This window comes from Gossypium raimondii, chromosome 12 (genome assembly GCF_025698545.1).
Source record: "Gossypium raimondii isolate GPD5lz chromosome 12, ASM2569854v1, whole genome shotgun sequence".
Lineage (NCBI taxonomy): Eukaryota > Viridiplantae > Streptophyta > Magnoliopsida > Malvales > Malvaceae > Gossypium > Gossypium raimondii.
In genome coordinates, this window is record NC_068576.1 from 18,691,484 (window position 1) to 18,713,534 (window position 22,051).

A 22,051-nucleotide genomic window follows, 5' to 3' on the forward strand; every position below is an offset into this window, starting at 1 on the left:
TATGTTGGATAGTTCAATGATACAAGACGTCACCTTCTTGGACATACAACATCGTGAAACAAGCGGCATTAAATCTTGCATCAAGATGTGATAGTCATGTGATTTTAGCGAATATAATCTTGATCTTTAACACTAACACATCGAGATATATTTGATGCATACGCATCCGAACCTTTATATCCTTCAACACCATGCAAAACAGTTCTTTCTCCGTCTTGGACATTGAGAAAATAGAAGGCGGCAACCGATATTTCCCATTCGGAAGTGGACTGGGATGAAGATCAGGCCGAATTCCCATTTGGACTAAATCAAGTCGACTCTGAAGATTGTCTTTTGATTTTCCGTCGACGTTTAAAATTGTACCCACAATGTTCTCGCAGACATTTTTCTCAATGTGCATAACATCAAGATTGTGTCGTAAAAGGTGATGCTCCCAATAAGGCAACTTAAAAAAAATACTTCTTTTTTTCCACAAGTCCACCTCATTTGGATCGTCCTCTTCGTCGGAGCTTTCTTCGGCTTCATCATTTGATCTTCTGTTTTTCTGCGTGTTTGACGGTTGGTTCATCTTCCCATAAATGAAATTCATATCTTCCAACATGAACAAGATTTGAGCCACGGTGCAGGAAGGAGCTTCTCTGAACTCTTCAGTGCCGTCAAATACAGAACTCTGATATCTAAATCTATGATTTTTCGGTAACCACCGACGATGCCCCATGTAAGAGAACTTCTTCCCATTGTACAACCATTGCGAGCATGTTTGTGCAGCACAACAAGGACACGCATAACGACCCTTAGTACTCCAACCGGATAAATTGGCATAAGCGGGAAAGTCATTAATGGTCCACATCAAAGCTGCACGTAAATTAAAGTTCTCCTTTCTCAGCACATCGTATGTCTCAACACCAACCCATAATTGTTTTAACTCTTCAATAAGTGGCTGTAAATAAATGTCGATATCATTCCCGGGCCCTTTCTCACCAGGGATAATCATAGATAAGATAAGGGAAGATTGCTTCATGCAAATCCACGGAGGCAGATTATAAGGGACAAGCACTCTTGGCTAAATCATGCTTGCAGTGCTCATGATCTTGAAAGGATTAAATCCATCGATGCTAGCCCAAGCCTCACACTCCTAGGATCGCTTGCAAAGTCCGGAAATTTATTCTCAAATGATTTCCAAGCTAAAGAATCATTGGATGCCTTAGTAATCCATCATCGGTTCGTCCATCATGGTGCCACGTCATTACTCATTGTCTTCGACGACATAAAAAGCCTTTGAAGCCTTGGTATGAGTGGAAAATACCGCAAAATCTTGGTAGCTTCTTTATCTCTCGTGCATCATTTTCATTGTCGTTCCCATCTGTGTTTCTACTAATCCAACGGGAGTGGTCGCATACATGACAGCATTGTTGGTTTATTCGATCGCCCCAATACAACATGCAATCATTTGGGCAACTATGGATTTTGTTGTACCCAAGGCCTAAATCTTTTATCATTTTCTTCATATCTTTGCATGACTGAGGGATTTTTGCAAACAGAAACATTTCTCTCAAAAACTCTAACAGCATTGTCAACGAGTTTCCGGTCCACCCTCCCAAACATTTTAACTGGAAGAGACGAACACAGAATGACATTTTTGAAAACATTGATCCCTCATACGTTCTTCATTCATGTCATTAAGTAGCGTAGAACTTCGCCGCTTCTCCATTCGGCTCTTCATGAGGTCTCTTGCCCGATTCGGTAAATGCGTTCCACCAATATTACGATCATCGATGCCACAAAATCCGCCGTGAACATTGCGCACCATGATTGTGCATATTAAATGCATCCCATAACATACCTTCCATGTCATCCCTCTTTCGGTGATGGTAATTGGCGTTACAGGATAAGATACATCCATCCTTGAAGAGGAAGTACTAGGCGGGCATTCTCCATGAAAAAGTCATTGCTTATAACCCGAACAAACCCATCAACAATTAGATGCTCGTATACAACCTCACGATAATGCCAGTTTATGTTGACACACTTCTTACACGGGCAAAGAATCATGTTCTCTTGGCTTGCATATTGAAATGCAAAATTTAGAAAACCCTGCACTCCATTTCGATAACCGTCGCTAACTCTTGACAAATTCATCCAAGAACGGTCCATTTCTTAATTCTTGAAGTCTGATATTAACAATAAACTGCACGGGTTTAGGATTTAGGAATAAGTTATGTATTATGTAAGTTATGTAAGTTGTGTAAGTTGTGTATTATGAAACTTATGTACGTTATGCCTTATGTAAGTTATGTATTATTATGTAAGTAGGGATGTAGGATATTATGTAAGTTTTTGTTTTTGTGTATTATGTAACTTATTTAATTTATGGATGTTATGTATTATTATGTATTATTATGTAAGTTATTATGTAGGTTATTATGTAAGTCATTATGTTGGTTATGTAAGTTGTGATATGATTACTAATTATGTATGTAAGTTATGATATATGATTGCTAAATTTAAGTTATATAAGTTATGTATTATATGTAAGCTTATGTATGTAGGTTATGTAAGTTATGTAATGTATCCATTTTAAAAATATATATAAATTTTAAATATATATATATATATATAAAACTATATATAAATATTAATAAGTTATGTAAGTTATGTATTATAAATTTAAGTTGTGTAAGTTATGAATTATGTAAGATATGTAAATTACGTAAGATATGAAATTTGAACTTTAAAATAAATTTAATATTTAAAAATATTCGTGATTAAAAAAATAAAATATTTAATATTTAATTCGTGAATAAAATAAAATAAAAATTTAAAATATAACTTTAAATACAATTTATTTAATTAGGTAAATTAAAAATAAAAGCTGAATATATTTTTCGTGATTAAAATAGCATAAAATTAAAATAAAAGATAATGAAAAGGAAAACATATAAATATTTTTATAGTTTGGACCAATTTATTTATCTATGTTAATATTATTTACACATTTGCAATGGGATTTTGGAAATGAATTACTTGAGAAATGGAAGAAGATTTAATTATTTATTAAGGAAAACATATAAATATTTGAATAGTTTGGACCAATTTATTTATCTATGTTAATATCATTTACGAGCTGTATTATATTTGGGTCCTTACAATCCTATGCAGTAACTTATGCTGTAATTAACGGCAATGGTGATGGTAGGACACATGAGAACATTTTAAGTGAGTAAAATAATTTAATACGAAAACATGGCAAACTGGATGGTAGATTACAGCAGAAAAATATAAGGCAGAAAACTAGATGTCAATTTTAAGTGCGTAAAATCATAAAAAATTTGAAAGGAAAACCAGCAAAAAAATGTATACAAAATCGAAGCCCCAAAAGACCAAATTTTCGATACCAACCTGCAAATACATAATCAGCCCATTCACATTTTTATACCACATTTCTGGCCAAATATGTTCTTAACAAATTGAATTGTAAGCAGTAAACCTTTATTCATAACTGTACAAATACCATACATCATTACCATTCAATACAAAGGCTCATTTCATAGTAATCCATTCACAACATTTACCATATGCAAATACTTATACAACATTAACATGACAACCTTTTCAAGCAATTCAAATCTCATGACATACTCAATTTCATGATCTGTTAATTTCGGCAATAGTAAATTACCAATTTTAACTTCAATTTCTGTATCTTATCACACATTATACTAAATATTTATTTAACCTAAGTACATGTAATAATTTAATAAAAATAAAATAGATTAAATCCAGGCTCTGTTGCATACTTTAAGTACATGTTTTTGCATACTTTAATGTATAAAATACATTATACTAAATATTTATTTAACCTAAGTACCTGTTTTTGCATACTTTAAGATTTCTACAAAACAGTTACAGACCGGTATGCCTAAAAAATGCAGGAAAACAGTAACCCATCGACAGACAACAACAATGGTGTGTGAAACGTTGCCTAAAACCAGTTAAATGAAATGAAATGAAGACACCGACTGAAACCATTTCAAGAAATACAATTTCAAACATAAACAAAATCAGTGTACCTGCAGGCCGATGAGGAAAACCACTGTCAACGGCGAAATGAAATAACCCTAAAAACTATCACTGAAACAACACCGCCTCAGTTGTATACCCAATAATGAAACCATTCCCAAATCACAGTAAAAACAGTCAAATACAGTACCTGTAGGATGATGAATAGCAACGGACGAAAACCCTATACAGATCAGAGAAGAGAAATTTTTTAAAGGAACATCAAAATTAATTGGGCGAATAAAAAACAGAATAAATTTAATAAACAAGTCAAAACCCAAAGATTACATACGCAGAATCGGAACAAAATCGAACCTTTGAAGGCCTATTGTGCGACGTTCGTCTTATCTGGAAGGAGGAAGGAGGCGATTTAGGGATTTCGGATTTCAAGAAATTAGGCAAGAAAGGAGGCGATTTTCGGATTTGGGAATTCAAGAAATTGGGCAAGAAGGATGCAACAATTTCACAGAGAAAAGGCGATTTAAGAATTTGGGGGAGACGGATTTGGGGTGGGGAAAAGCTTGCTTCGGTATACCCAAAATTGTTTTCGATGTTAAAAGCAACGTTTTGCGTTGCATTTTCCGGCGTTTTATAATAAACGCCACTATTGGATTTTATGAATCTCAAAACGCGCCGCATTGGCGAATGTATATACAATTGCGCGCTTTATAACAAAACGCCACTATTAAATTTTTTCCACAATGAAACGGCGGCGAATCCGGAAATTTAATTAATTATTGCGCGTTTCCTTCAAAACGCATACAAAAGAAATTTTGCCAACCTTTGAAGCGGCACCGCATTCGAAAACTTATTCGATCATTGCTATGAAAAGCGGCATCGTTTTATAATATAACTTTTGTGGCGCTTACGCATAAACGCCACTAATTTCACAACTTTGCGGCGTTTCACAAAAAACGCCACCAATCTGCAACTAGTCAACGGAACGGTGTCGTACTACTTCATTTTTATATATTTTTTTTGCGTTTTATTAACAAACGCCGCTAATATTTAGCTTTTATAAATTATTTACATTGTTGTTAAAATTTTTAATTCATACATTAAAATTAGGCCATTATTAATATTATTAATAATATTATTTAAAATTTTATCTGATTTATTAATTTCAATTGTTACAATTTTATAAATTTTAAATTGAAATTTCGTATAATTTAAATATTATCAATATTTAAAATTATAAATTATAAATTATTTATATTATTTAATTAATTTATTATAATTTTAAAATTATATATACTCTATTTTTAAGTGAATATATAAATGATTAATATATATATATATGTAAATAACACAGTATTAAAATAATTTGTTTCATCATATATAACATACCAATATGTCGACATTCGTCATTAATTAGTAAACTAGCGTCATTTGTGTCACTTAGAACTATAGTATCATAATAATTATTAAAAAACAATACGTATTTGTCATTTTTCTCAAATTGGTACTAAAAAAGTCATAAAACCCTAAATCGCCCAAACCCAAAAACCAAGCATTGTAAACGTTAAATTATAAACTGCAAACCCTTAACCACAAGCATAAACCCCTAAAGCAGTAATTAATTAACCTCTTAATAACATGACTAAATTAAGCACCCTAAACCCCAAACCTTAAACCTTAAACTCCAAACTCCTAAACCCTAAACCCATAACACCATAATCGGCCCACATCATAAACCCTAAACTCAATACTCCAATATTCACAAAATATTAAACATTATGTAATGATTAACCCTAAAATCCTAAACTATATACGATATACTTTTTAACTTATAATAATCACTAAACCTTAATCCCTAAACTCTCAAACCCTAAACCAAAAACAATATACCTACATAGTAAATCCTAAACCCTAAACTATAATCCAACATAATAAACATTGTATAATGATCCCTAATACCCTAAACGTAACCCAAATACGATAAATTAAATATATATATATAATAACCTACATTATATTAATGCATGGTTAAGACCAAAACTGTGCGTTTTGGTGAAGATCTTTTGCGGCGCTAACAAATAAGCGCCGCTAATAATATTATTTAGCGGCGATTTCTCGTGAACGCCACTAATTCCAGTATACATCAAGATTTAAACGCAGCGTTTCGGTTAATATATATTGCGGCGCTTATAAGAAAGCGCCACTAATAGTATACTTTTGCGGCGTTTACGGAAAGCGCCACTAATTCAAGTATACGTCAAGATCTAAACGCAGCGTTTAGGTTAATATATCTTGCGGCGCTTCTAATAAAGCGCCGCTAATAATATAATTTAGCGGCAATTTCTCCTGAACGCCACTAACTCCAGTATACATCAAGATTTAAACGCAGCGTTTCCGTTAATATATCTTGCGGCGCTTCTAAGAAAGCGACGCTAATAGTATACTTTTGCGGCGTTTCCATAAAGCGCCACTAATTCTAATATACCTCAATACCAAACTCTGCGTTTTGGTCTGTATATATTGCGGCGCTTAACCAAAAGCGCCGCTAATGCTGATATTTAGCGGCGTTGTATTATAAGCGCCAGTAATTATATTGTACATCAAGACCAAAACGTTGAGTTTTGATTAAGATATATAGCGGCGCTTCTGCTTGCGCGCCGCTAATAGTACTCTTTAGCGGCGTTTGTCTGTAAGCGCCACTAATCCTAATATACATCTAGACCATACTCTGCGTTTTGGTTGTCATATTTTGCGGCGCTTTTAGTAAACGCCGCTAATACTTGTTTTTCTGGCGTTTTTTTTTAAGCGCCACTAATTCTAATATACATCGATACCAAAACGATGCGTTTTCGTTAAGATTTCTGCGGCGCTTCCGACAATGCCGCTATTACTTCCTTTAGCGGCGTTTTAGCATAATCGCCACTAATTATTGTATACATCAATACAAAAACGATGCGTTTTGGTCTTGAGATTTTGCGGCGCATAACGGAAAACGCCGCTAATTATATTCTTTTACGGCGTTTTGCTTGAAGCGCCGCTAATGCTAGATATTTTGCGGCGTTTTATTTTTTGCGCCGCTAATGCTCCATTTTTAGCGGCGTTTTCCGTCCAAACGCCACAAAATATGCTGCTAAAAGTCTGTTTTGGTGTAGTGTAACTTAAATAATAAAAACTTAAATTAATAAAAATATAAATATTAAGAACAAAACAAAATTTACTATTAATAAATAATAATGTAATACCCAATTTTAGCCCGGGCTCACAAAAAAATAATAAACCCAAAATAATAAAATAAAGTCTAAGTCCAGTACAAATTATATCATTTGACCCGATCGGAATGGTCTATTACTTGAAAAGGTTGAAGGTCCATCTACAAGCTTATGGAAGCATAATCTTCAAGGATGTGCAATCTTAGATATGATATATGCAATCTTAGATATGATATGCAATCTTAGAAGATATGATTTTGTAATCTTAGAGATTTAATTTGTAGATACCCTTTAATCTTAGCCGTTGATGTAATTGATCTGTACCGTTGGATTTGGGGAGGCTCAACTATAAATAGAGGCCTCTCCCTTCATTGTAGAGAGAGGAGAAAAATCAATAAAAAAGGGAGAACGATTGGCAGTTTTTTAAAGGTGGCTTACTCTTTTCTTTTCTTTTTTCGATTATTTTTTACTTATTTACGATTTTAAAAAAAAGGATAAGGTGATACCACTGCGAATTTTATTTATTTATTTATTTAGCCCAAATAAAGTGACGTGTTTCAAAGGATGGGATATTTTCCCATTCAAGCCCTATGAGTTATTCGCGCCTTTTAATTGGGCCCTTCATTTTTTTTCCTTTAATTCTGTTTGGAGTTCAATTTAAATCCTTATTAATTATATGTGCTTAATTTCTTACTCCACTATTTTTAAAATATATATATATTTAATTTTGAATCTAATACTATTTTAATGATTAATCTTAGTATTTTCCATTTTATTTTACATTTTATATGTATTATGGCTATAAGTTTATTGAATTATATGTATATATTACCCTTTTAAAAAATTTATAATGTATCATTATTTTGAAATTTAATATATATTGCTATTATTTTGATTTATCACACTTTTTTATATTTTAGGTAAATTCAACATGATTTGTATATATTCTTTGATATTCCTATTTTGTAATATATTTTGAAATTCACTTTACATATTTATATATCTTAAAGATTTATATAAAAATGTTTTTATACAATACTATTTTATATATACATATATAATTTGTAATAAATTATTTTTATTCTATATATTATTGATTTCATATTATTTCAGCTATTACCTTTAAATTCTCTCTTAAATAGGTTTACGTATTTTCTTTCAATTCATTTATTATTTATCATTCATTAGTGTATGTTTTATTTACTAATTATCGCTCCATGTTGTATATAATCATTTATCGCATTCTATTCGCTTAAAAGGCTATGTTCGATATCATTCAAGCATCAAAATCATTTTATTCAAAACTTTCCAAAATAAAGATAATACTCGTATTTAGGATTTTCAAGAAAATTGAGCCCTAACGTATTGGGTTCCGATTTTCTTAATTAAATCTAATAATCGAGAATTGCTCTTTGATCAAAATAAAAATGAAAAAGCTTGTTGTTGGGAATTTAATATGTTGTGTCCTAACGCATTGGATGTGACGTATTGATTTCTTGAGACAAAGATTTTTTTAAATATATATATTAAGAAAGAAAATATTTAATGTTTGGTATGTTGAGAAATTGTGCCCTAACGTATTGGGCTGCGGTTTCGTCATAAATCTTAAACACTTGAATATTCTTTTAAATTTTATCACACAAATCTTTTGGACAAACTCATCTTGAAAAAAATAAAATATCGTGCCCTAATGCATTGGGTGTGACATTTTCTTTTTCAAAATGAGAGAGTTTTAATAAGTAACTTAATTTAATTAAGGATCGTATTTTTTAACTCTCGACATTAAGATATTTATTAATCAACTTGGTACCAATTTTTGGGCGTTACGGGGTGCTAATCCTTCCTCGTATGTAACTGACTCTTGAAACCATTTTTTCTAAAAACTCGTAGACTAAAACTATTTTTTAAGTGATCCAATCAAACCTTAATAAAAGATTGGTGTCGACTCCCAATTTTTATTTTTTTTAAAGTCAACAACTAATTTTTATTTTTTTCCCAAAAATAAAAATGGTTTCGACAAATAATACTAATACTAAAAAGGGAGAACCTTGGGTGTCAAGCTAACACTTGATAGTCGAAGGACACTTGTAGTCTATTGTATAGATTCAGACCGCCCTCTTTAAAATTTCCATCACTTGTAATTATTTGTCGATGATTCCAGCAAGCAAATGACTTCCATATATTTACATATTTAATATTGCAAAATAATAGTGTAATTATTGAAGAATAATTAATTAAGGATTGGTTCCTAAAATTGAAATTATATATTTACAAAGCTTAGTTTTTTTTTCTTTTTTCTTTTTAAAGTTAATTGGGAATGGTTTGGAAGATAAGATGATTTTTTTCCTCAGAACATAAAATTTAAGCTATTTGTTCTTGTTTGGATAAGAAAAACTTTAAGCTTTTTAATTTGTATAATTTGACTAACAAAATATAATTATTTTTAATTTCTATATTATGTAGGGGCCACAATTCAAAATAAAAAATTCATTTAAACCCTTTAAAATTTTAAATTAATGATGGTAAAATGGTACTTTAGCTCACTAAAATATAAAAATTTGATTTAATCATTTAAACATTATAAAGATATAGTCTATTAAAATGGTAAAATTATATTTTTATATCGTAAAATTACAATTTAATTTCGACCCTCTAAAAATATTTCTAATTTTACCGATATTATGTTTAGTAATAAAAAATTGAAATTTACGAGAATTAATTGTCACATAATTATTCCAATTCTCTATGTCTGAGACTTCAATTATTTTCAATTCAATGAATAATTACTCTTTTATAATTATTAACAATTACCCTCAAATGATTGAATAAATTTCTAAATACACCATTAATTATTTATTTTTTCCTTTTCCTGTATTTTTTTATCCTCAATGATGATTCTAGCATATATATATATATTTGATTAATGATGAATAATAACATCAAAATAGTGTCTAGGATAAAAAACGAAAGTCAAAACTTGAAATAATTTCTTAATATTTGTCTTAAATTATTAGCTGTGTGGGTGACATACACCTCTTAACTTTTCTCAATTCCATAATTAATAACAATTAATTTTTAACCTTCTTTTTAGATTATATAAATCTTTTAAGTGAAAACGTCATTTGATATTGATATCCAGTTTTAACGCTACTTATGGTGTCACATTCTTTAATTAATGCAATTAATCAGACACCGGTTTAGCCCCCGGTTCGACTCTCCATACTCCCACGTAAGAACCTTTTCAATTATTGGCTCACCCTATTCTAATCATTTATTTTACTTTTTAGAAAAAAAAAAAATTTTTTGATTAATTTTTTTGTCTTTTTTACTTTTTCAAGTTATTTGTTAAATTATTTTAAAATTGATGAAAAAAAATTAATGATCGATAACTTTACTGATGTCATATATATCATTGCTTAAAATTTTAAAAAATTAATTAATTGTTAACGTGGCAGCATACATATGGCAATTGACATGAATGTCATGTTAGCAAAATTAATATTGATTTTAAAATGATTTGACAAATAATACAAGTTTAAAAGAAAAAATACGAAAAATTAAATAAAAAACTAAAATATTTTTTTAAAATTGGAGGAAAAATTATTGTGCCATAATAATTTGGCACGTGTCCTCGTGATCCTCACACTACTTTATTTCTTCGTGACCAAGCAAAAATAAATAAATAAACAATATTTTTCAAAGAGACCCTTTTGCCATATGTGGATCATGTTTTTTTCCCTGCAAAAAGTATGGCTGAAACCAACCCCACCGTAGTGCCACCTGACTCAAAAGTTATTGAATAGAGACAAAAAATAGGGCGGGGCGGGTTTAAATTGTGTTCAAAGGTGATATTCTAGTCCATATCAATAGTTAATATATTAGTCAATGAAGTAGGTTTAATAATAAAGATTTAAAATATGATTACCAAAAATATCAAATAAACTTCTCTACTTTATATACATCTTGTATTGATTATATGTAGTATGTTACCAAAATACCCTTGAGTTTCAGTCATGTAGAGCCCACACCGTTCCTCAAATTTGTCCATAAATATGAGCCCCCCCGGCTGCATTTCTTCCCTTTTCTCCTCCTTCTCACCTTTCCCATATATAAATTTACAAGTTTTTGGTTTTTCTTTTTGTTCTTACTGTTATTAGTAAAGCCATGTCGTCCACTGTTCCGACGATGGAAAGTCTCGAATGCGATTGGGATTGCTCCCAACTTTTTTCCACTATCCAATCAGTAGGACCCGCTGGGTCGGGTTCTGCTTCGAGTGAACCAAACCAAACCCACTCCAATTCCGGTTTGGACGAATCAAACCTAAAGCTTTCCATCATTGAGGAACGCAAGAGAAGACGGATGATGTCGAACCGGGAGTCGGCCAGGAGGTCAAGGATGCGCAAACAGAAGCATTTAGAAAACCTAAGGAATCTGGTGAACCAGCTTAGAATCGAGAACCGAGAACTGACTAGCCGTTTGAGGTTCCTTTTGTACCACTGTCACCGTGTAAGGACTGACAACAACAGCCTCCGATCTGAGTACACTGTTCTCCGACAAAAATTGTCGGACATGCAGCAAATTTTGCTATTCAAGCAACTGCAACAGTTTTCATCTACATGGCCATACAATAACGTTCCTGTCATGTCCGAACAAACTCCACCACCATTAATCATCTAAAGGCATACATATATTAAACTTCACAATAAACTACATTAAAATTCTCTCCACAAACGAGAAGCTAGCTATCTCTATCTCTTTCTGTAAATTAAAATGGTGATAGAGAAAGAAAATTAATAGGTTTTCTTTGGGATCTTTCCTGTCTTCCTTTTTTGCAGAAGAGATGAAGAAACCAGAGTATTGTAGTGTACTAAAAATAAGTTAAGTGTTTGGTTTTCGTCAAAGTTATTTTTGTTGTCTTCTTCCTTCTTCTTAGCATCGGAAAGTCGTCAAGTTTTAAGCTCCTATTATATGTTTTTGTTTATATTTAATTGGACTTACCTTTCTATTATTTTAGTTAGAATATGTTGTAAGCCTTTCTATTTTTTATATTTAGAATTTACTCATTCTATTTTTTATTTAAAATTTTAAAATCAGTAAAATTATTCTGTTGAAATTATTGATGTAACATTTTGAAATAATAAAATACGGCATTTGACTATGTAACAATTATAGACTTGAATTTAACAAAATATGTATAACTATGGTTATAATTAAACTAAAATTTTAAATTAAAAAAAGTAAAAAGTTACATTAAATTAAAATGATTAAACTCTAAATATAAAAAATATATAAGGACTTGGCCATTATTTTATAGCAATCCAAGTGTTAGCAATGTCTCAAAGATATCTTTTAATTTTGGGTTTGATCTGATGACCTTAATCACTCCATATTGAATTTGGAGAGACATGATCAAGTTTCTAAAATGCCCTTCCTTAAATTTAATATTATATTATAACCAAAAGTTCCTTCCACTGGGCATAAAGTGAAATGGGAGATATTGAAATTACCGGTCAAGCAAAGGTTTTACGCGAGTTATTTATTTGGAATAGAATTATACATAGAATTCTTAGATCATCTATAACATCATTAAAACCCTAAATCATGTACATATATATAGTAAAGCAATGTATGAACACAAATTTAGTAATTAGACTTAGTTGACATAATTAGAATGTTGACATTTGAGACAAATAATGAATGAGAAAATACAAATTAATGGGTTATAAAACAACATAGGATTGATTTTAAAAATCGAACTACATGTATTGACCTAATAATTAAGGTGTTTATCATTATTGATGTGGCTTAAATTGAGTCTCATTAATCACATTGCTGTTAAAATTTTATCCTCTTCTTATAATTTTAAATATATATATATATATATATATAAATCATGTTTAATATTCCATATCGAAATTTGTCTTCTATAATATTTTAAACAGCCATGATAACAGTATGAATGCAATGAGTTAATTAGAATAGTAGTCAAAACTCAAATTTACTTTGATTTAATTTCCATACTTATTAGCCTGTAAATGCTTTTTTATCAAAATTAAATTTACATCAATGCTACTCTCAATTTCCTCATCCTTATATATACCTCACATTTTCCAATTAAAACCCCTCACACCTAACTCCACCTTACCATATTCATTGCCTATTGTTCATTTGCGTCTAGGTAATCTAAATCTCACAAATCTTTTCTAATTTTTTTTCTTCTGTTTTTTCAATGATCAATTATTGCTTTTGCTTTTTAAAATTCTGTCGAAATTATACATCTATGTATAGGCTTGAAAAGATTAAGAGGGGTGAATTGGTAATTTAAAATTTTTTACGAACTCTTTTAAATGATAAGGAAATGGAAGAAAATTTTAGAAAAATCAATTTATAGTGGTTCAGCCTCAATTGCCTACTTTCACTACCTAACTTTTATGGTTAAACTACAATCCTTCTTGGTTTTTATGACTCAACTAAAACTCTCCCAATTTACAATTGGTGATATAAAACAGGGTAAACAAAGAGGCCTCTACAAGATGTGTTTTTATAAAAATTATATTATCAAAGAAATGAAATGAGAGTGATAAAAGATCTAACAATAAGCTCCTAGAGAATATTTACAATAGAAACGGGAGAATAAAGATTTGGATATTTTTCTTTTGATCTTGGTGGTTGGATATCTCTCGTAGGTCTTGAAGTGCATTTATATCAATGAACAAGTTTGTGGATGTTTATGGTCATTGGGGATGGATTCTAGTCGTTAGAAGCATAATTTCGGGCTTAAAAGCTATCCCTGCACATCATGTCTCGAGACAAGGCTGAAAAATAGTCGTTGGCAACCATGTCTCTAAACATATAGGCTTTTCTCTCAAGACAACAACCCCTGGAGCAAAATTTTTCTTTAATTGTTGGGGATTGATTCAATTAAGCGACGAATAAGAAAAAATAGCGGAAGAAATTGAGAAATTAAACACACAAATTTAACGTGAAAAAACACCTTCAAAGAGGATAAAAAAACCATGAGCAAAGATAATTGTACTATAATGGAAAAAGAACGAATAGTACAAAAGATGGAGATAAAAACTAAACCCCGAAACCCGAAAACAAAGAACTCTCAAAACGTAAACACAAAATTTTCCAAAAGTGTTATGAGTTCTAATATTTTAATGGGTGTGTTTTCTAAGGTTGTAAAAGTGCCTATTTATAGGCTAAATTCGTAGGTTAAATAAATTTTGTCAATAAATGCTAAATATGTTATACTAATAAATACTAAATCTTCTAGAAAAAAATATTTTTTGTTTAACTTGACTTGCAAGCAATCTCTTATTTTATTTAATAGGAATTTGGGTCACACAACTCTAACAATCTCCACATTGACAAGAATTCTCAAAAGGCCATCTATGCCAAAGCCCACCACGGGCCTATCTTGAACTATACAAGGAATTAACTGAGTCGAATCTGTGCTTAGAAGCTGGAAGACTTCTAGCCTTCGATTTGTGCACTGATAAATCAAAACTAACTCGAGTCTGGTTTTCATGAACACAATGCCCTAACTTTTCAAAACTTGCATCCAAAAGAAAACCTTTCTTCAACGAATTCAACGAAATAGTCATACATTTTTCCCTCCTATGACCAAGTTGCCTCTACTCCAAATGAGTTGACTTCGACTCTGTAACGAACGAGGGACGTCCGGCTTCACCGGTCACTGTAGAACCTTCTAAAGTATAAAGATTGTCGTTCATTTTACCTTTTAACAAAACGAGAGCCCCACAAGACACATTAATACTGCTCGACTCGATGTTGATTCTACAACCTTTCGAGTCTAAAATACTCAAGGATATGAGATTCTTTCGTAAGTCAGGTGCATATCTAACATCTAAGAGAGTCCTAACCATCCCATCGTGCATCCTAATTTTAATGACACCAATATCGATTACCTTACTACATAAATCATTTCTCATGCGCACAACTCCACCTTCAATCGAACTGTGTGTGAAGAACCATTCTCTGTTGTGACACGTAGAAAGGACATCCTGAATCTAGGATCCACTCGAACGTAAGCTCGAAGCGATCGCTTGTTGACACTAACAAGAAATTGTCACCGCTTTCATTGGCCAAATTAGCACCAGCTACATCTTCCTCGTTACTCTCAGCAGCCTTGTTATTTCGCAGTTTATAACAATCGCTTTAACGTGACCTAACTTCTTACAATAACGACACCTTTTGTCTCGTTTCTTTGATGCTACCAAGACGGAAGCTTACCTATTTGCCTTGCTATCTAAACCAAACTCATTATCGAGTTTGTCTTTACTCAACAAATGACCTTTCACATCCTCGAACGAAATTTTTTCTCTGCCATAAATCAGGGTCTCCTTGAAAGACTTGTATAGAGAGGGTAAAGAGCACAATAATAGCATTACATGATCTTCATTGTCAATCTTAACCTCAACATTCTTTAAATCATTCAAAAGAGTAATAAATTAATTAATGTGATCTCTAAGAAGTTCACCTTCGTTCATGTGAAACATAAATAGAAGTTGTTTCAACATTAAACGGTTAGCCAAAAACTTAGCCACATAAGGAGGTTCTAACCTTTTTCACAAGGCGGATGAGGTTTTCTCCGTCAATACCTCCTACAATACCCCATTCGCGAGGCACAACTGGATTGCAAACAGGGCTTTTTCATCAAGCTCTTCCTATTATGTTTGATCTAGATTCTCAAGCTTTTTCTAGGTAATGACCTTTTTCAAGCCAATCTGAACTAGAATTGCCATCATTCGAACTTGTCACCGATTGAAATTTATGACACCATTGAACTTCTCAATGTCAAACCTTGCTGTTACCATCTTTGAATGAGCTGGTTTATGGAAAATTAAACTAGCTCTAATACCACTTGGTGGGGATCAACCCGATTAAGCAAAGAACAAGTAAAAATAGTAGAAGAAATTAAGAAATTAAACACACGAACTTTACGTGGAAAAAACCCTCTAAAGAGGATAAAAAACCACGAGCAAAGATAATTTTACTATAATTGCAAAAGATGCAGATAAAAACTAAACCCCAAAACTCAAAAACAAAGAACCCTAAAAACATAAACACAAAATTCTTCAAAAGTATTATGAGTTTTAATCTTTTAATAAGTGTGTTTTCTAAGGTTGTAAAAGAGCCTATTTATAGGTTAAATTAGTAGGTCAAATAAATTATGCTAATAAATGATAAATATATTATACTAATAAATACTAAATCTTCTAAAAAGAAAATATATTTTGTTTAACTTAACTTGCAAACAATCTCTTATTTTATTTAATAGGAATTTGGGTCACGCAATTCTAATATTAATGTTTTCTTGTCTCGAGACATATGGTCGTATGTCTCGAGACTTGCATACCAAAGCTCCTTAAAAAAAATTTAAACACCTTAGAACACTTTGGTATTAACCCAAAAACATTTAGGTAAATTGAAATACATTTAAAACATATTTTGATTATTTTGCAAGTCTTTGAAATGCTTTAAAAATGTTTGATAAAATTTTCAATTATATTTTAACTAAATGATTTAGGACATATAATACATATAAAATTTCTCTTAAATGTTGTGTTTTTTTTAAAAAATCGATAAAACGGTCACTATTAATTAATAACATCATCCATTACATGCTTATGAATAAACGATGGGTAATCTACACCGAAGAAAGAGTGACTCTCATTAGAGATAACATATTTACTCAAACAATCGGCCACCTTATTGCAAGTATGATTTGCCCACTTTACATCAACATTATAAAGCCTATCCATATTTTGAAAACACTCATTTATGCGATAGCCCATAAGAGTGATATCATCCTTTCGCTTCTTAATTTTATTTGTGAGGGTAGCATAATCCGTTTCGAAAGTAGCTTTTGTAATGTTCATCATTCCGGCTAATTTGAGACTTTCGTAAAAAACATAGAGTTTGGCCCACCATTTTCTCTTTTTTGAAACCAAAGCTACCACCAATAATGAAGCCTTTGTGGTCACGAACAATAATCCTATAACCAGTTTTTTTGTTTGACACAACAGTATCAAAGTTTAATTTTACTGTACCTCTTAAAGGCTTCTCCCACTTCTTTGAGAAAGGAGAAAACAGTAGCATCGGCTTATTGACAAGATTATGAATACGAAAATCCTTACTTAAGGTGATAGCTCTCTCTTATATTACACGAGCCTCTTCTTCCTTACCACAAAAGATGAAGTTGCTCTTATTATTCTAGCTACTCCACAATATTGTGATGAAGTCAGTAATGACCTTCTTGTCCAACAACCGCATGGATTTCTCAACCTAGAAAATACAACACTCATAGTTGTTGTTAATTAATCTATCGTCCAGGCCACCACATGTGAGAATGGTGTGAGCTGTGGGGCAATCTTTAAGTGCATGAATTAAAGTTTCAGTACCAGCCCCGTAGCGATGGCACTCCTTGTTCACGTTTTGTCAGATAGAAGTTATCTTAACATTTGTTGACAGAATTACATGAACTAGTCTCTAAGCGAACACCCAGATTTTTGGAAGGGTTTTTAGCTTCCAAATGGCCTTTTAAAAGAAACGGTGAGGACCCAAACCCATTCACTGAATAAGCCACGAATACGTCAATTTTGACGTGTAAAAGCCATGATAATTTTGGAACCAGACCTAACAATCTTTAGGGCCGTTTGAAATGTTAAGCAGGTTACAAATACAGTCCCCTATGCAATTGCCATAAATTTCGAAACTTTTTTTGTTCCAGCCCATACGGTCAACAGTCCACAGCTTATGCACCTTTCTCTCATGCACGTACGACCCATCGCTATTAATGGAATCTCCATTCAACCCTAAAAACCTCAATTATCATAAAGAATATCCACTCTGTTTCCATCACCCACCTGTCACCAAAAGCTTTTCTCAAGAGCCCTAGCAGTAGTAGCTATACTACTCCAAGTGTATGACGACTTATCCACCTTTTTGGGATGGAATAGGTCACCATTGGGGAAATATTTGGAACTAAAGACCTAAAAACATAAAGTATATTTTTTAGTGAGCAACCTCCAAACCTATCTATTAAGGAGGGCTATATTAAACAGTCGAAAGTCTCTAAACCCAAGCCCTCCCATCCCTTTAGGGAGACAAACTTTATCCTATGCAAGCATAGCCTACCCGCGGTCTTTATCTTTACAAGCCCACCACATCTTTCAAATCTTTGAATGCATCTCTTTGATGATACCCTTGGGAGCAAGGAAAACAAAGAGTGCATAAGTAGGTAGTGCTTGAAGGATTGATTTAATAAAAACCTCTTTTCCAGCATAGGGATAAAAGTCTTTTAGGCCAACTATTTATCCTGCATGAAAAACTGTTAAGAATGTTTCTAAGAGGTAAGGATTTCTTTCTTTCTTATATGAAGAGGTAAACCGAGGTAATGATCCAAATGTTCAAGAACTCTCATGTGGAGCATATTACCAAAATGTTGCATTGGTTCATAAGGGTGTTTGGGCTAAACAAAACCATAGACTTTTCAAAATTTATTTGTTGACCCGAAACAAGTTCAAAGTCTTTTAGAATCTTCAAAAAAGCATTAACTTCCCTCTTTTTATTTCTAATAAAGAGGAGAGCATCATCTGCGAAAAAACAAGTGATTTATGCGAGGTCCATTTTTGCTAGCCCAAATACCACGACTAAGACCATTTTGTTGAGTACGAAGAAGCATTCTCGATAATGCCTCTATACAAAATAACAAGAGATAGGGGAGAGGGGGTCCCCTCTTCGAAACAATGGTCTCCGAAAGGACCACATTACATTTAACCACATAATTTGCTGACTGAACACATCTAATAATTTTATTAACCCAAGCGTTATCAAAACCCAAATTTCTCATGACATTTTCAAGGAAATTCCACTCAACCAATCATATGCCTTGCTCATGTCAAGCTTTACAACTCATATGTGAAAATAGTCATCTGCCACATTGCAAATATCCTTAGTATCGTTCATCCAAATCCTATTTGGATCCTTGAGCCGATCAATGTTATTTTTATTTAGTCTACTTGTAGCCCGAATGTGAAAATATCTAGTGTTTCTATCACCTTTTTTGAGCCATCTAATTCTTGAACTTTGCGCTTAGTACCCTTCCTCTTCGGCATGAAGGTTACCCAATTTAAAATACGCCTCTTTCAGGCTATTAGCATTAGACATCTCATAAGGGCTACCAATCATCTTATCGATCTGCTCAGTCAATAAACTAATATTATTCCTCAACTTCCGATACCTATTGTACTGCCATGGCCCAAGCTTCTCTCTGACCATCTCAAAATTTTCCATGATATTACTACCCCTCATACACCATGCTTTTTGAATAATCTCTTTGGCCACATTATCTTTTGCCCAACAAGCATCGAACTTGAAAAAGAGTCTCGGGTCTTTGAGCTTCTCTCTTGGTTTCTTTCTTATAGTGTCCAAAATCACAGCATCATGGTCTGATTTGGCCTGCCTAATCATGTTAGGCTCAATGAAAAAATAGAGAAACCATTAGCTGTCATGATAAACCGGTCCAACCTCTCTTTGACCAGGTCATTACCCTCCCGATTATTAACCTAAGTAAACCAACCCCTGCCAATTTTTACATCGACCAGGGCCAACTCCTCCGAAACCTCCCTAAACTCTTCCATATGAGCCCTAGGATTCCTACGACCACCCTCTTTTTCAGCATAATCCATGATAGCATTAAAATCCCCCCCCACAATCCACTCTTCCTTAACCATTCTACCAACTCTTTTAAGAATATCCCAAGAATAGTTTCTAATGTTAGGACCTGCATGGCCAAAAAAACCTGTAAACCGAATGTTACTATGGTTTTTTGTCCTCACAATCAAATCAATATGGTTGCTCGAGTAACTTTGAATGACCACCTCAGCTCATTTCCAAAGCATCGCAAAATCACTACTACAACCTTCCAAGTTCATCGCCAGACAGCCAATTATCCTACATAAATTTTGAATACGAGTAAGATTATTAGCTTGTATTTTTGTTTCACATAAAAAAACCACATCAGGATTATTCATAACAAGAAATTGCTTGTGCTCAGAACTGTCGAAGGGTTCCCAAGCCCTCGACATTTCCTACAAAAGAACTTCATAGCTCTTAACGGGGCTGGTCGCCAGTCGCCGCCTTACAAGGTGATATACAATCCATCAACTTTCTTTGAACCAATCTAGAAGGGCTCTCTTCATTGTTCTCTCTATTGTTTCCTTTAATCTTTTTTTTTACATTTTATTCTACCCCATCCTTCACAAGCTGACTTAGACAACCATTTTTCCAATTGCGATTTTTATTCTGAGCCTTCATCTCCAACCCTTGCTTTTTCTTTTTGTGTCAAGATCACATCTTCTTCCCTACTTCTTGTCTTACTCTCGTTGTTTGCTTCACTTGAGGGAATTGACTTGTTTAAGATTTTGATCCCATTTCTCCAAAAGCCTCTGTTTTGGTTGGGTCCTTCTATCTGTGCTCTAGGCCAACTCCCATACTGGAAGCTTAGGTTATTAGTTTCTAGAAGTTCATCTTTCTTGGAGCAGCTTTGTTTAGTGTGTCCTATGAGGCCACAAATATAGCAAAAAGTTGACAATCTTTCATACTTAATAGCATATAGTCTCAGTTCCACCTCTTCCAACCAGTGTGAACCACATTCTGTAAAGGACATAACACATTAATCTTAACTCTTAGTCTTATCAACTCCATCCACCCTCCATTCCTTTCTCTCCTGTCTATAGCCACCACCTCCCCTATCGCCTTCCCCACATTAATGGAAAATTTTTTATTTGTTAGGAATGCTGGTATCCCCATGGCGCAGTGAAAATTAATAAAAAAACAATTCCAGCAATCAAACCCATGGATCCATGTGCGAAGAATGAATCGGGGTGAAATAATGGTTTCAAAATTACCGTAATTTCAATCTGAGTAGACAACGACACCTCAGCAGTGAGAATTCTAATCTACTATCGAACCAAGCCGCAACCTTTCGTGATTCTGGCCTCTACGTAATCCACTCAGTTTGACAATGAACGGAAGAAATCCCCAAAACTGTTTTGGAGAATTCTTTGCTTGACGGTTGTTAGACTTCACAAGCAAAATTTCAGGATTTTATTTCTTAAGGTTTTTTTTAAAACTCTCACACACTAACCCTCTTATAATTGGTATATATATAATGAATCGTAATTCATAAAATTTTTATCCGAACATAATAATTATAATTAAAAATAAATAAATATAATAATGTTTTAAACCAAAAATTGTAATTACATTAATTATAACAAGAATTTCGGTAAACTATATTTATTTAAATTTATATACGAACCAAATTCATATATTAATAGAACTATGTTCTCATTATGTGTACAACCATCTTGTACATATAATATGTTCGATATTTGACTACCCAATTAAATTAATTCTATAATTAATTTAATTTATATGACAACCAAACACAATACCAATTATGTTTTATTCCGTTCATTTCAACCATAGGGTGTAATCCTGTAAGTTTTTTTTTTGTAACGTTAGCAGTAATACTAGAACGATTCTAATGTTATAAACAATGAGTGGCATCTAGCAATGCATTCTTGCTACCTAAGTTACAAGAAATCATGATTCGACATAACCTTTTTGCGATTAACCTTTCATGTTTTAATCCTTAAGTCCTTTATCTCTGGATTGGACACAAGTCATGGAATAGTCACACTTTCATAGTCCATCCTATGTTCCTTGATATCTTGAGTAGACTATATACAAATAAGGATAACATCTTATATCAACTTATTTGAGCATGG

General features: G+C 32.6%; 1 protein-coding gene across 1 annotated transcript; it reads left to right on the plus strand.

Annotated features, from left to right (window-relative positions):
- The first annotated feature begins 11,259 nt into the window (after positions 1-11,259).
- LOC105763473 (bZIP transcription factor 11) lies at positions 11,260-12,239 on the plus strand. Its single transcript, XM_012581713.2, has one exon. The coding sequence runs from the start codon at positions 11,391-11,393 to the stop codon at positions 11,901-11,903; it is 513 nt and encodes a 170-aa protein (XP_012437167.1). The 5' UTR covers positions 11,260-11,390; the 3' UTR covers positions 11,904-12,239.
- The last annotated feature ends 9,812 nt before the right edge of the window (positions 12,240-22,051 follow it).